A 14,912-nucleotide genomic window follows, 5' to 3' on the forward strand; every position below is an offset into this window, starting at 1 on the left:
CGGCCCCATGTCGCAAAGATTTGCACACAATTCCTGGAAGCTGAAAATGTCCCACTTCTTCCATGGCCTGCATACTCACCAGACATGTCACCCATTGAGTATGTTTGGGATGCACTGGATTGACGTGTATGACAGCGTGTTCCAGTTCCCGCCAATATCCAGCAACTTCACAAAGCCATTGAAAAGGAGTGGACAACATTCCACAGGTCACAATCACCAGCCTGATCAACTCTATGTGAAGGAGATGTCGCACTACACAAGTGGTGGTCACACCAGATACTGACTGGTTTTCGATCCACACCCCTACCTTTTTTGTTAAGGAATCTATGGCCAATAGATGCATATCTGTATTCCCAGTTATGTGAAATCCATAGATTAGGGCCTAATTCATTTATTTAAATTGACTGATTTCCTTATATGAACTGTACCTAAGAAAAATCTTTGAAATTGTTGCATGTTGCATTTTATATTTTTGTTCAGTGAAGATGGGGGAATAGATAGTAGCCACCTGTTTAACATTGCAGGAATTATATTATCACTGTTCTGGTATGAGACAAGAGGTCAATGTTAGGATAAAGATGTGTAAATTACAAATGTAGGACTATGGGAGCTGGGCTTGTTTGTGTAAACCTGCTCTATTTTCCGTATGTAGAGTTATACAGTATGACATACCTTGTTGCTTGTTTACAAGATTTTAAATTACTGTCTGAGATTTGAATCAGATGAGCTGATCCATTACTCATGAAAGGGGGAAAATGAACATAAAGTTTACATCCAAAATGTATGCATGGAAACACGAATACCAGGGAATATTGAGAACAGGGTAGAAATTGAAGGAGCAGTTGTAAGAGTTAGAGAAGAGATGATTGAATCTCCGCGTTTCCTGGTGACTTGTGTCTAATGATAGGCAAGTCAGGTAACTCGCCACACCATGAGGGGGAAGCAAAAAAGGTGTAAGTGTAAGTTTGCTTCACCTGATCGAGTCTGACCACAAGTCAGAGACCACTATGATGACACAACACATGTGTTTGATGGATCCTTTCTATATCCTTCTCTAGTCTACAGACTGTGTCAGTGTATCATGTTGACAATCTGCCCTCAGGTCTTTGATTATAATCATTATTTAAAAAAACTGAAAACATGTATTGCAGAGGCAGTGCTTAGTGTGCTTCTGTGGGCAGCTATCTATCAAGTACATTACTAATAGGGGCTTTAGCTGTAACTGTGGTGTCTGCTAATAGCAGTATTTTGCGACATCTGTAAAACACAGTAAACTTGAACACTGTATACAACTGGAAAGCACAAACTCATAAGTACCTGGAAACGTCTACATTTGTGATAGTAGCAAATCTAAAAACAATGAACCTGCTGCCGCACTGACCTCACCACTGAGTCTCAGCAGTGCACAACACTGGCCCCATAAGGCCAAGTGAAAAAACATAATATTCATAGGGGTCATCGTGCCAATTTTAGCAGCGTAGCCAATGGTGTAGATGGAATCCTGCTTCAGATACAGGAGGGGCCAGATCAGGTTTCCTTGCTGAGACACGAACACACAGGCAGTAAAAATAAAGGGACACAGCGTCCCACACTTCTAAATGTGACAAGTCCCAAAGACACATTTATCACTCTCTCCTACTGTATCAACATTATAAAGACATTAAGAAAGCCTGTCCTATCTAGTTACCACACCAGTGGTCTTGTGACTATGGAGGACATACCGTCTGGTGTTCTCCTGTGCAGATGGGCTGATGACATGTAACAGGAACCCACAGTGTCTATGACCGCACATGACCTCACATGATGGATGCATGAACATGGTAAATGCAGCAGCGTGTATTTGACAGGGTAGACAGGCTCTTCAAACATCAGACCAGGCCCTCTGAAGAGGACAGCACCATCCATGGCCAGGAGATGTCAGGGTTTGGAGAGGAGGGTGGCAAGGTAGTATGCAGGAGATTCACCAAAATTGGGGTTATTTCTGTATGTTCTGTCCTTGCAGAGGAAAAGAGTATAGGACACAGGGTGTAAACATATAGCATTTTGGCTTTATTATTGTGCAGTTGAAAATTAAAAAGCCAATCTGAGTCATAATAAATGTTGTCGAAAAATTACTTGTACAGGATAAAACCGGCTCATTAATACCCAGCCACCATATTCTTATTTATTCTACTTCTGCTACAGTCATTTTAATTCCATAGCGGCACATGACCTCCCGCTGCCAGTTCTCAAAATATGCTGCGAACCGCTGTCAGGGCAGACCTGTTAAGTAATATGATTCATTCACCCACACTCTAAAAGCTGAAACTGCAGCGTGTGATGTAACGATACAGTAATAATAACCTGCAGAGATCCAGACTGCTGAAACATGGAGATGGATTCGGTTTTCATTTTGGAACGCATTTTGGAAAACTATCCATTCATAGATGACTCTTTGGACCCACGGCCTCCTCTTAAAGGGGCCGTCTTTATCGATAGTTTTGTCTTCCCCTTGGGGGATTACCTAAAATAGCAGGACTTATTTTCTTTCTTACCGTATCATATTACAAAATAGATTTGCATGGACATGAAATATTATAGTGTTTTGTTACATTTTGAACTTCCCAGTACGAGAACCAATAGTGAATAGTTTGACTACACGGTGGCTGGACTTGTCAATCTGAACTTTTCCTTACATTTATGCTCGCGAGGATGGCGATTCAAACTCAACATGACCTGAGGCGGGGAATGAGGAGTCCTAGCTTACTCACACTGTCACTAGAGCTCTCTTTTTCTCTCTCTCTTGGGTTCACCCTTACTTCCCCCTCTGTACTGCTCCCTCTCTGTCACACACAGGTGCGCACACAAACATACACACAGCTGAAACATGCACACACAAATAACTGAAACATAATCCAAACAAAGGACTGGGCTATCTCTAATGAAGATAAATGCTTCATCCTAAGGGCTGTGGTATACAGTATACATTAGACTGAACTGGGAATGTAGTTGAGAACATTTAAGTGGGTGGCAGGCTGAGGGTGTTGAGCTGTGTTGTCGGGATTGTATGGCTTTTCACACAGGGTTGGTCAGTCTTTGAACTTCCCTAAGAGCTTCCTGTCAAAAGACAAATCCACATGAGCTGGACTGTCAACAACATGTGCCATGACATTAATGAACGAATCAATCTCTTGTGGGCTATAGGCCTTTGTTGTTCAGATCACCTTGGTGATGTCTCATTCAGCTTTTTGAATAAACAAATACAATATAGCTAATATAGATGTTTAGATTTTGTGATCAAGGATATGTGATGGCACAGACCTTACTAATGTAATGTTGTTGTGTTCCCTTGGGCATGATGACTCCACTAGCCTTCCGGACTGAAGAGAGGTCCTGGAAGTACTGCAGTTCGGTGTACACCTTTGTACAAAGACAATATAGCCTACACTTTAAAGTTTGTTTGTCTGTTTTTAATCTCCTCTGGTAACCAACTACTGAGAAAAGGAATGAAAGGATGGAAACTGAAATTGATATGCATTGATGCTAAAACACAGTGGAAGCCTCTCACATGAGTTCAGCAGTGTGGCACCAAGTTTCCCTACTGAATCGTAAGCAAGGTGCTGCCCTCCTCTGGTCAGGAGAGGGAGAGTGGTTTGCCTGGTCACCCACCAGGGGGTATAGGCTTTCTTTTCTCATATTGTCACACTTCTCTACGGGGGTGTCACAGCGCATGACTGTCACTACATCCTGCAGGCTTCAAAGGTTTCCTTCCTGTCCATGGAGCTCAGCTCACAATGGAGGAAAATGTATTTGTGTGTATTTTCCTCTGGGTAACAACACACATCCTATGTGCACGTTCTCAGGAGAGGTGACGGAAACCGTCAATAACATTGTTTTTCTCATTGAGACACAGGACAAGGTCTCCCATTCTGCTGCATTGTTTTATTCTCAATTCACAAAGGCATAATTACAGGCATTTAAAGACTGTACAAAAGGTTAAGAAGAAGAGGTGTAAAAAATATAGAAAATATACAAATGCATTCAAATCAATAACAGCTCAATGGGCTGAATAAATCAGAGAATAAATATTGATGGTGGTCATTCAAGTTGTCCGTCTTGTTCTGACCCTTGTTCTGGTTCTGGCTCTGGTTCAGGCCGGGGTTCGTCCTCTGGTTCCTCTGACTCATGGTCATTGTGGTTTAACTGGGCATACTCAACTGAGCCTTGCTGAAATAGACAAAATAAAATTAAAATTACAAGAAGAAGCCAGTGTCTGTTTCTGTGTATTCCAGCAGTTTCCTCCTCCTGTGTTTAATCTGATTTTCTCCATAAGGGGTCCCTCTAAGACAAAACAAAGTCATAAAGTCTATGTACTGTATGTAAAACAGTACTGTTACGTACATGAGTGTATTTGTTAGTACATTGCTCTACTTACGCCATCAGCTTGTTCGGACGCTGACTCACCTGCAAAAACAAGAGTAGGAGACAAGCTCAGGAAAATAACACCCTCCACCCAGAGCCTCCCCCTTCCCCAAAACAACACCCTCCACCCAGAGCCTCCCCCTTCCCCAAAACAACACCCTCCACCCAGAGCCTCCCCCTTCCCCAAAACAACACCCTCCACCCAGAGCCTCCCCCTTCCCCAAAACAACACCCTCCACCCAGAGCCTCCCCCAGAGCCTCCCCCCAAAACAACACCCTCCACCCAGAGCCTCCCCCTTCCCCAAAACAACACCCTCCACCCAGAGCCTCCCCCTTCCCCAAAACAAAACACACCCTCCACCCAAAGCCTCCCCCTCCCCCTCCCCAAAACAACACCCTCCACCCAGAGCCTCCCCTTCCCCAAAACAACACCCTCCACCCAGAGCCTCCCCCTTCCCCAAAACAACACCCTCCACCCAGAGCCTCCCCCTTTGCCAAAACAACACCCTCCACCCAGAGCCTCCCCTTCCCCAAAACAACACCCTCCACCCAGAGCCTCCTCCTTCCCCAAAACAACACCCTCCACCCAGAGCCTCCCCTTCCCCAAAACAACACCCTCCACCCAGAGCCTCCCCTTCCCCAAAACAACACCCTCCACCCAGAGCCTCCCCTTCCCCAAAACAACACCCTCCACCCAGAGCCTCCCCCAGAGCCTCCCCTTCCCCAAAACAACACCCTCCACCCAGAGCCTCCCCTTCCCCAAAACAACACCCTCCACCCAGAGCCTGCCCCTTTGCCAAAACAACACCCTCCACCCGGAGCCTCCCCCTTCGCCAAAACAACACCCTCCACCCAGAGCCTCCAACCTTCCCCAAAACAACACCCTCCACCCAGAGCCTCCACTTTCCCCAAAACAACACCCTCCACCCAGAGCATCCCCCTTCCCCAAAACAACACCCTCCACCCAAAGCCTCCCCTTCCCCAAAACAACACCCTCCACCCAGAGCCTCCCCCTTCCCCAAAACAACACCCTCCACCCAGAGCCTCCCCCTTCCCCAAAACACCACCCACCACCCAGAGCCTCCCCCTTCCCCAAAAAAACACCCTCCACCCAGAGCCTCCCCTTTGCCAAAACAACACCCTCCACCCAGAGCCTCCCCATTCCCCAAAACAACACCCTCCACCCAGAGCCTCCTCCTTCCCCAAAACAACACCCTCCACCCAGAGCATCCCCCTTCCCCAAAACAACACCCTCCACCCAGAGCCTCCCCTTCCCCAAAACAACACCCTCCACCCAGAGCCTCCCCCTTCCCCAAAACAGCACCCTCCACCCAGAGCCTCCCCCTTCCCCAAAACAACACCCTCCACCCAGAGCCTCCCCTTCCCCAAAACAACACCCTCCACCCAGAGCCTGCCCCTTTGCCAAAACAACACCCTCCACCCGGAGCCTCCCCCTTCGCCAAAACAACACCCTCCACCCAGAGCCTCCAACCTTCCCCAAAACAACACCCTCCACCCAGAGCCTCCTCTTTCCCCAAAACAACACCCTCCACCCAGAGCATCCCCCTTCCCCAAAACAACACCCTCCACCCAAAGCCTCCCCTTCCCCAAAACAACACCCTCCACCCAGAGCCTCCTCCTTCCCCAAAACAACACCCTCCACCTAGAGCCTCCCCCTTTCCCAAAACAACACCCTCCACCCAGAGCCTCCCCCTTTCCCAAAACAACACCCTCCACCCAGAGCCTCCCCCTTCCCCAAAACAACACCCTCCACCCAGAACCTCCACCTCTCCTCAAGACTGACACCTTGGGCTTATCGCATTACAACCACTAATGTGTGTGTTACTAGTCAGTTTCCCTGCCGACAAGACCATTGTTAGACAATATAGAGGCAGGCCAAAGCCCATGATTGTTTTCTCTTCCCCTGCGCTGCAACATTGTTTGATACAAATACCATTGACATTTGCAAGGCGTAGGTCAATTACTCAACAATGGGCAATATGGTTGGCCTGTGGGTTCTTATTTCAGGGGTAAACAAGGGAGCAGTCTGTCCTCTGACTCCGCTTGACAGATGCACCCTGTGTTTGGGTTGGATTGTAATAACAGGAAGTTCCCTTTGACGAGAGCAGGAAGTGGACAGCTGGCTAAGCGGCCGGCTTAACGGCACCCTCTCTCACTGACAATGCAGATGTTTAGAGTGAGGCTTGGCCTGCTTTCCTGCATGGCACATTTCTCAAACCCCAGAGAAGAAGCCCATCTACTTTGCTGTTTCTCAGTGTATATCGGGCTTCAGTGAACATTGAACAGGATGTCAGTCTTACCTTGATTCGAATTCCGCACTTCGCTGTACACAGTGTCTGTGCCTTTCTTCACGGGGGCTAGAAATGCAAAAACAAAAGCTTCATAGGGACATAATCAAAAAATGCAAGTGGACAGCTCATGATTATTTGACATTAAGCAATAGATCAATAATAATGTTGCCATGCGTATTTGAAGCCTAGCACCTCCCAGCGAAGAGGATGGGTCAGTCTCTTACCTCTGGTGGGGTCTACCTCCTGGGGATGGACCTCAGTGTATTGTGGCTCAGGTACATCAGTAGTTTCCTCGCTGGTCTGGTCGTCAGACTCTACAAGTCACACTTAATGTTAGACATGAATAGTCACGTAGTTAATGCTCCTACTGTTGAAATGAAGGAGTTGACCTCATGAACTCTGGTACACTCACCTGAGCCTGAGACGTGATCACTCCAGACGCTCCTTCCCATGACCCCAGGAGTGACTGCAAAACACAGAGCCCAGGGGTCAGTCATACAGGACACCGGTCACATCCAATTGGATGAAACATTCATTGCTTTGCCATATTAGGTATGCATCCCCTCACCTGCTCTTTACCCATAGCCAAGCTAGGAGGAAGGAACACACAGAATGGAAAGATGACATCCTGAGAGGATGAAGGGTTGGAGCATGGTTAGGGCTGAGATGCTAGGGGTCTGCAAGACTCGATCAACTTTCTATCATGGGCCAATGGTTTAGTAGTGTGAAGTCCTGACAGCAGATATAGGTTCTACTGTACAGTAAATCAGTAGACAGATCTTACCATTGGCAGCCTCATTGACTTCTCCATGGGTCAGACTCAGAGTCTCGTCTGTTTTAGTGCTTGCTGGCTTCCTGAGAGGGGGAACAAGAAAACACAATGAACAATGAAACAGGAAACTCCTATATGGCCTTTATCGCTTTAATATTCACATCTTCCCAAACAAAGAATTGAGCATCACTGTACATTCAATGGTTTGTGAATAGACTATGGTAGTATGATGAAGTCAAAGCCAGGCCTACTCACACTGACAGTTCCACTGTTCTCTCTCTTCTGAATGGAAGAAGGCATTTCTTAACGAGGATGATGATGATGAGAGACACTGTGAGCAGGATGCAGAAGGCTGCGATCAGCCCCTTCTTCCAGCCAGCCAACTTCACTGCAGACAGCAAGGTTACAGAGGTTACCTCAGGGCAAGTTCAACCACAGTGGATTTAGCTAAATGACTTCTAGTCACACACCAGTGTGTTTGTGTGATAATACTTTCATCTGCAAGATCCCTTCCCCTCTCACCTCCAACAGTGACCATAGCACTCCTCTGGCTGTCATTGGATGGGTTGTTAGTGACGCAGTAGTATCCACCTCCATGCTCTCTACTGACACCTTGAAACGAGTGGGATAATCGCATGTCATTGGTGGTCTTGGACAGCAGGGGCAGGGCACTCTTTGTGTGATACCATGTGTAGGTGATGGGGGGCGTGCCCCGCTGGACAGTGCAGGTTAGGGTCAGGTCCTCCCCCTCAGCCACGTCCCCCATTTTGGGTGTCAAGGTCAGTACTGGCCTGGACACTGGCTCTGTGGGGAATTAATGTTGTTGAGTCATTACAGTAAATCTACTATGTCATCAGTTAGACTGACTGTACCAGCATCTCCCTTTTATAAACCAGAGCCATATGTAAGTGTGTGTATGTATGTATGTATGTATGTATGTATGTATGTATGTATGTATGTATGTATGTATGTATACATTTGGTTCTGTTATAAACAGGTGGTGTGCCCAACTCACCTATGATGGTGGCAGTGCGTCGGAGGTGATCTCCTGAGCTCTCCATGTAGGGCTGACTGGGGTTGTTCTCGGCTTTGCAGGAGAAGCTGTGGATGTCAGAGCTCCTGTGGATGGAGGTGATGTTGAAGAGTGCCAGATCCCAGGGTCTGCGGACCACCCTGAACTCAGCTTGTCTGTGGGGGCTCAGCAGGGTGTAGGTGATGGGCAGACTACCATTGTCACTCTGACACTGGAGCTGGAAGGGTTTGCCCAGGATCAACCTGCCCCCTACCACGCTCAGAAGAGGGACTGACACAGGCACTGACAGAGGGAAAGGGGGAACAAAAAAAGAGAATGAATAAGACAGAAAGCAACCAGAGAAGAGAAATACGGTTAGAAAATCAAGCACATGCAATGTTTGAGAATGTTGAATGAGAGCGTTTTTAAGAGTGTTTTGACCCCATCCACTGTCACAACAGAAATTACACAATTGTTATAAGGCTGTTATTGCATCAAATGGTTGTTTTATCCAACATAATAAGGGGTTGTTAGAACACTCATCTATCTATGTGTGTTAAACCTAACAAGGTCACATTCCATAGCATGATTAGTGTCTGTGTGCCTGACTGGAAGCTACCAGGAAAAGATGGCTCGGGGCCAGACCCTGGTTTCTACACAATGATAAGTTTTTACAGCAGATACTTATAATTCACAGCAGACAGTATCTTTCAAACAAATCTTAAACTTGTAACCCATTCCATACATCTGTTGTTTGTCATGTAGACTGAAGGGGGTGTATCTCGGCTATAAAAGACCTTTGTACCTTTGTCTCGAGGCTCTCAACAAATCATCTGAGGGTGATTCGTCAACCAGCCATCATTATCTTAGGGCACTCAATCGATGTGTGTGTTGTATTGACCTGCTCCCTTATTAATAAGTGAATAAAGATTCAGTTTAAGCATATCTCTGACTTGTGTGATAAGTTTGTCTCTCATTTGAAAGTAAAGAAATTAACCACCACACCACACAACGAGACTCACCTTTTGCCTTGAGGACAATCTGTGTGCTGTTTTTGAAGATCTTTTTGGTTTGGCCTCTTCCTTGGGCTTGGGCCTGGCAGGAGTAATTTCCATTAAGAGAGGGGTGTGCTGTGGCACTGTAGTTCCCTCCTGATGTCAGTAGGACCTGGTTCCTGTACAGGGAGTACTTCACGTCCCCAATGTTGATTCTCTCATGGGAATAGCGGTCAGTATCACAGTTCAGTGTGAAGAGCTCTGTCTCAAACACCTCTCTGGGCTTCATCACCAGGACTGGCTTGGAAAACAACTCTGTGGGAATCAGACAGAAAAAGCAGAGTGTCAAACATTAAATTCAAAGACACTTTGGCACGGCGAAACGCACACACGCTATGGCCCAACCTTTTACAACACAGTCAGACATCCAATACTTGCCTTTGACTTTGATGCTCTCATAGGCTTCTTTCTGCACATTGCCTCTTTCCACCTTGCACACATACTCCCCAGAGTCCTCTGCCAGAACTCTGAGCGAATGACTGAGACTAATGGAGGCTGTCTTAAGCACCCTCTTGTCCTTGTTCAGGAAGACCGTCACATTGGATGGGGGGTTCACGACTCGACAGACAAACTCGACAATGTCACCCTCAATCACGTCTTTACCAGGAAGAATGTTCATGACAGGTGTGATGAACAGTTCTAATGATACAACAGAAGAACAGGGAAACTCTTTAACCCAACATTTATTTTCTTACAGGTGATCAAATATTGAAGCACACAGAAGCATAATGCCCATAGCTACTGTAAATCTGAACCGGTACCTTCCAATAAAAAGTGCAACAGTTATAGTCAGCATTCAACCCCACACTTACCTTTGACCAAGACCTTGACAGTGTTACTGTTGTTGGACCTCCCAGCGTCAGGCAGCATGGTGATTTCAAAGTAACAGCGCAGGTGTTTGTCCCCAGCATGCTTCAGCTCCAGCCTGGTCCCCACTGAGTTCCCAATGGCCCTCACCTGCTTGATCTTCTCCTGGTCCTGGTAGAAGTGGAAGAGCAGGGAGCCAGACTCATCTGGGGCGCTGCAGGTAGCTGCCACCTCATCCCCCTCAAACAGGATCTGGGAGGTCACCTGCAGCACAGGCGTCTGCAAGCCTGTGGTCGAACAATCAATGTCAGTCACTAGGATGTTACATACCATGCATCAGCAGGAGGAAAATACTTGATACTGTATGTACCTACATATAATGGATTACGAATGAAATATTTTTTATTTTATTTTATTTAACCTTTATTTAAAAAGACAAGTCAATTAAGAACAAATTCTTATTTACAATTGCGGCCTACCTCGTCCAAACCCTAACCCGGACGATGCTGGGCCAATTGTGCACCGCCCTACGGGATCTAGAGAGTTTTACCAGAAAGTCAATATAGTCATGGATCCATTTCAGCAGTACCTGTGACTGTGAGTCTGTGGGTTCTGCTGCCTTTGCTCTTGTCTTGAACTATGACCTGGCACTTGTAAGTGCCAGAGTTGGCAGCCCTGGCCGGGTTGAGCTGGTGAAGGGCCGCAGATTCGGTGGTGTTTTTGGAGTAGACCAGGACATCGTCTCGCAGGAAGTTGAAGCTGTGTGTCATGGGGTGGGACTGGTCATGGCTGACGCTGACCTCACAGTTCAGGTTCATCAAGGTCCCACTGGTTACCTCACCACTTGGGTCCAGTTTGAGTGTCACACTATCTATGGTGAATACTGGACAAACACACACAGACACACAAAGACACAATGACATCCAAGGCTAATGAAATCTACTATTTGGGGTGCAAAATAACCAAGGCTAAATGGACTATTCTTCAAGACTAGCCAGGGAGTTCCCTCTGTGCTTTACTCCAGTCCTCCAGACAAAGGAAGGCCCTTCCCTGGTGCCTGGCGGCCCTCCACAGTAAGCAGGAGGTGTGCCTGGCGGCCCTCCACAGTAAGCAGGAGGTGTGCCTGGTGGCCCTCCACAGTAAGCAGGAGGTGTGCCTGGTGGCCCTCCACAGTAAGCAGGAGGTGTGCCTGGTGGCCCTCCGCAGTAAGCTGGAGGTGTGCCTGGTGGCCCTCCGCAGTAAGCCTGGTGGCCCTCCGCAGGCAGGAGGTGTGCCTGGTGGCCCTCCACAGTAAGCAGGAGGTGTGCCTGGTGGCCCTCCACAGTAAGCAGGAGGTGTGCCTGGTGGCCCTCCGCAGTAAGCAGGAGGTGTGCCTGGTGGCCCTCCGCAGTAAGCAGGAGGTGTGCCTGGTGGCCCTCCACAGTAAGCAGGAGGTGTGCCTGGCGGCCCTCCACAGTAAGCAGGAGGTGTGCCTGGCGGCCCTCCACAGTAAGCAGGAGGTGTGCCTGGTGGCCCTCCAGGTGTGCCTGGTGGCCCTCCACAGTAAGCAGGAGGTGTGCCTGGTGGCCCTCCACAGTAAGCAGGAGGTGTGGCCCTCCACAGGTGGAGGTGTGCCTGGTGGCCCTCCACAGTAAGCAGGAGGTGTGCCTGGTGGCCCTCCACAGTAAGCAGGAGGTGTGCCTGGTGGCCCTCCACAGTAAGCAGGAGGTGTGCCTGGTGGCCCTCCACAGTAAGCAGGAGGTGTGCCTGGTGGCCCTCCACAGTAAGCAGGAGGAGGTGTGCCTGGTGGCCCTCCACAGTAAGCAGGAGGTGTGCCTGGTGGCCCTCCACAGTAAGCAGGAGGTGTGCCTGGTGGCCCTCCACAGTAAGCAGGAGGTGTGCCTGGTGGCCCTCCACAGTAAGCAGGAGGTGTGCCTGATGGCCCTCCACAGTAAGCAGGAGGTGTGCCTGGTGGCCCTCCACAGTAAGCAGGAGAGTGTGTGCCCTGGTGGCCCTCCACAGTAAGCAGGAGGTGTGCCTGATGGCCCTCCACAGTAAGCAGGAGGTGTGCCTGGTGGCCCTCCACAGTAAGCAGGAGGTGTGGCGGCAATGCCCCTCCACAGTAAGCAGGAGGTGTGCCTGGTGGCCCTGTGCCTGGTGGCCCTCCACAGTAAGCAGGAGGTGTGCCTCCACAGGTGGCCCTCCACAGTAAGCAGGAGGTGTGCCTGGCGGCCCTCCACAGTAAGCAGGAGGTGTGCCTGGTGGCCCTCCACAGTAAGCAGGAGGTGTGCCTGGTGGCCCTCCACAGTAAGCAGGAGGTGTGCCTGGTGGCCCTCCACAGTAAGCAGGAGGTGTGCCTGGTGGCCCTCCACAGTAAGCAGGAGGTGTGCCTGGTGGCCCTCCACAGTAAGCAGGAGGTGTGCCTGGCGGCAATCCACTCCACTGCACAGTAAGCAGGAATTGGAGGAGGAAGGAAAGGAGGAAAACACTTTAACAAACACAGACCAACTGTCCCCTCCCCTGGGAGGTCTGAGCCTTACCTTGGCTCCTGTTCGCACTCAATACCAACAACATTATTGGGCCTGAGCTGACACAACAAAGTGTTCCACATCCTCCCTGGTAATGCTTTTAGAATAGGTAACACATACAGCTCAGCCATGCAGGAGAAAAGGCTGAGACCTGAGCCAAAAGTACTTTGGAGCCAAATTTGTGACTCAGCCTTCCGGGAATAGATACGGTCTGTTATTACAGTTATATGCCACCAGCTCCCTCTCAATACCCCACCAAGAGCTCAGAATGAACTAAGTTGCTGAGAAAAATAAAACTATTACAGTATCTGAGAATGTAGGTGGATCAAAGAGGTTCAACATCTCAGAAGCTCGTTCACATGCTGACACAAAACAATGAAACCAGCTGCGTATTCCGCTTAAAATACCTTCAATAAATCGAATGAAAAATATGAAAATGTCAAGCAAGCCAGACTCTCGCAATACCCATTTCCTACAAAAATAACTATTTTGTGTGAGGCATAAAAATAGCCGCTTATCAACCGTAGAGAGGACCAACTGCCCTCAAACTGTCTCTATGCTGGGACTCTTCCAGCTCTATGGTGCATTTATTAAAGTGGCATCAAACACAGAAAGTAATTGTATCTCATACTTACATGACTGAGCTCCTGCCCCTTGCCCTGTGAGTGGAGATAAGTGGAGGGAGACAGAGGAGGAGGAATAAGAATAGAAAGCAAGTGATGTGAGAGACAGACACACATATGAACTAAAGGTAACCTATCTGAGCTCAGAAAGTAGAGTGCTGGGTCCTTACAGAGGGTGAGCAGACAGGTCAGCCGCAGCAGAGGCAGGTAGAGTGGTGGGGAGTCCATCCTGAGTGATGACACTGATACAGCACCACAGCCAGGAGCCAGAGTGGCAGGCGCTCACATAGGGACAGGGGAAGAAGGGAAAGACGGGCCGGGCCACAAGGAATGAGAGGTGGAGCACGCAAGGAGCAGGAAGGCGGGGAGGGCGGGGCATAATTGTCTATGTGTGTGTGTTACGCCTTCGTCTTATCATTGGCCTTCTTTTTGTTTCATTGACCAGGAAATGACCGCTGCTTCCTCAGGATATGCAAGTTCCTAAATGTAAAGTGCCTTGACTTACCCAACATTTTTGTTGTGTTACAGCTTGAATTCAAAGTTAATTAAATTGTTTTTCCCCCCTCACCCATCTACACACAATACCCTATAATGGCAAAGTGACATTTTTGCAAATTGATTGAAAATTAAGTACAGAAATATTTAATTTACGTAAGTATTCACACCACTGAGTCAATACATGTTTGAATCACCTTTGGCAGTGATTACAGCTGTGAGTCTTTCTGGGTAAATCTCTAAGAGCTTTGCACACCTGGATTGTACAATATCTGCCCATTATTAATTTCAAAATTCTTCAAGATCTGTCAACTTATTTGTGGATCATTGCTGGACAACCATTTCAGGTCTTGCCATAGTTTTTACTTAAATCTGCTTGAAAATCTATCTTGGCCACTCAGGAACATTCACTGTCTTCTTGGTAAGCAACTACAATGTAGATTTGGCCTTGTGTTTTAGGTTATTGTCCTACAGAAATGTGAATTCATTTCCTCGTATCTGGTGGAAGCAGACTGAACCAGGTTTTCGTCTAGCATTTTTTCTGTGCTTCATTCAGTTTATTTTTTTATCCTGAAAACTCTCCAGTCTTAACGATTACAAGCATACACATTACATGATCAGCCACCACTATGCTTCAAAATATGGAGAGTGGTACTCAGTAACGTGCTGTATTAGGTTTGCCCTAAACAAAAAGTGAATTGCTTTGCCACATTTTCTGCAGTATTACTTTAGTGGGGTTGTTGCAAACAGGATGAATGTTTTGGAATATATTTATTCTGTACAGGCTTCCTTCTTTACACTCTGTCCATTAGGTTAGTATTGTGGAGTAACTACACTGTTGTTGCTCCATCCTCAGTTTTCTTCTATCACAGCCATTAAACTCTGTAACTATTTTAAAGTCACCTTCATCCTCATGGTAAAATCCTCT

The 14,912-nt window shown here is 47.8% G+C and overlaps 1 protein-coding gene across 3 annotated transcripts; it reads right to left on the bottom strand.

Annotated features, from left to right (window-relative positions):
* Positions 1–3,901: 3,901 nt before the first annotated feature.
* LOC135555418 (platelet endothelial cell adhesion molecule-like) lies at positions 3,902–13,804 on the bottom strand. 3 transcript variants are annotated; one of them, XM_064987826.1, is made up of 15 exons: positions 13,660–13,804; positions 13,502–13,525; positions 10,949–11,242; positions 10,365–10,646; positions 9,931–10,191; positions 9,520–9,807; positions 8,501–8,800; positions 8,008–8,289; positions 7,741–7,873; positions 7,498–7,568; positions 7,126–7,179; positions 6,938–7,027; positions 6,723–6,779; positions 4,415–4,443; positions 3,902–4,206 (listed from the first exon to the last, which is right to left on the bottom strand). In XM_064987826.1, the coding sequence occupies exons 1-15, from the start codon at positions 13,715–13,717 to the stop codon at positions 4,078–4,080; spliced, it is 2,352 nt and encodes a 783-aa protein (XP_064843898.1). In that variant the 5' UTR covers positions 13,718–13,804; the 3' UTR covers positions 3,902–4,077. The 3 variants fall into 3 exon arrangements, with proteins under 3 accessions (XP_064843898.1, XP_064843900.1, XP_064843901.1); XM_064987828.1 differs by lacking the exon at positions 4,415–4,443 and having other exon boundaries at positions 4,098–4,206; XM_064987829.1 differs by lacking the exons at positions 3,902–4,206; positions 4,415–4,443; positions 6,723–6,779; positions 6,938–7,027; positions 7,126–7,179 and adding an exon at positions 7,193–7,341.
* Positions 13,805–14,912: the final 1,108 nt, after the last annotated feature.

This window comes from Oncorhynchus masou, chromosome 15, assembly GCF_036934945.1.
Source record: "Oncorhynchus masou masou isolate Uvic2021 chromosome 15, UVic_Omas_1.1, whole genome shotgun sequence".
Lineage (NCBI taxonomy): Eukaryota > Metazoa > Chordata > Actinopteri > Salmoniformes > Salmonidae > Oncorhynchus > Oncorhynchus masou.

Coding starts and splice junctions, on each gene's coding strand:
- LOC135555418 (XM_064987826.1), bottom strand. CDS start 13,717: ATGGACTCCCCACCACTCTACCTGCCTCTGCTGCGGCTGACCTGTCTG. Junction 10,192..10,364: donor TGTCAAGGTCTTGGTCAAAG/GTAAGTGTGGGG, acceptor TTGTATCATTAG/AACTGTTCATCACACCTGTC. Junction 7,180..7,497: donor AGTCAATGAGGCTGCCAATG/GTAAGATCTGTC, acceptor TGTGTTTTGCAG/TCACTCCTGGGGTCATGGGA.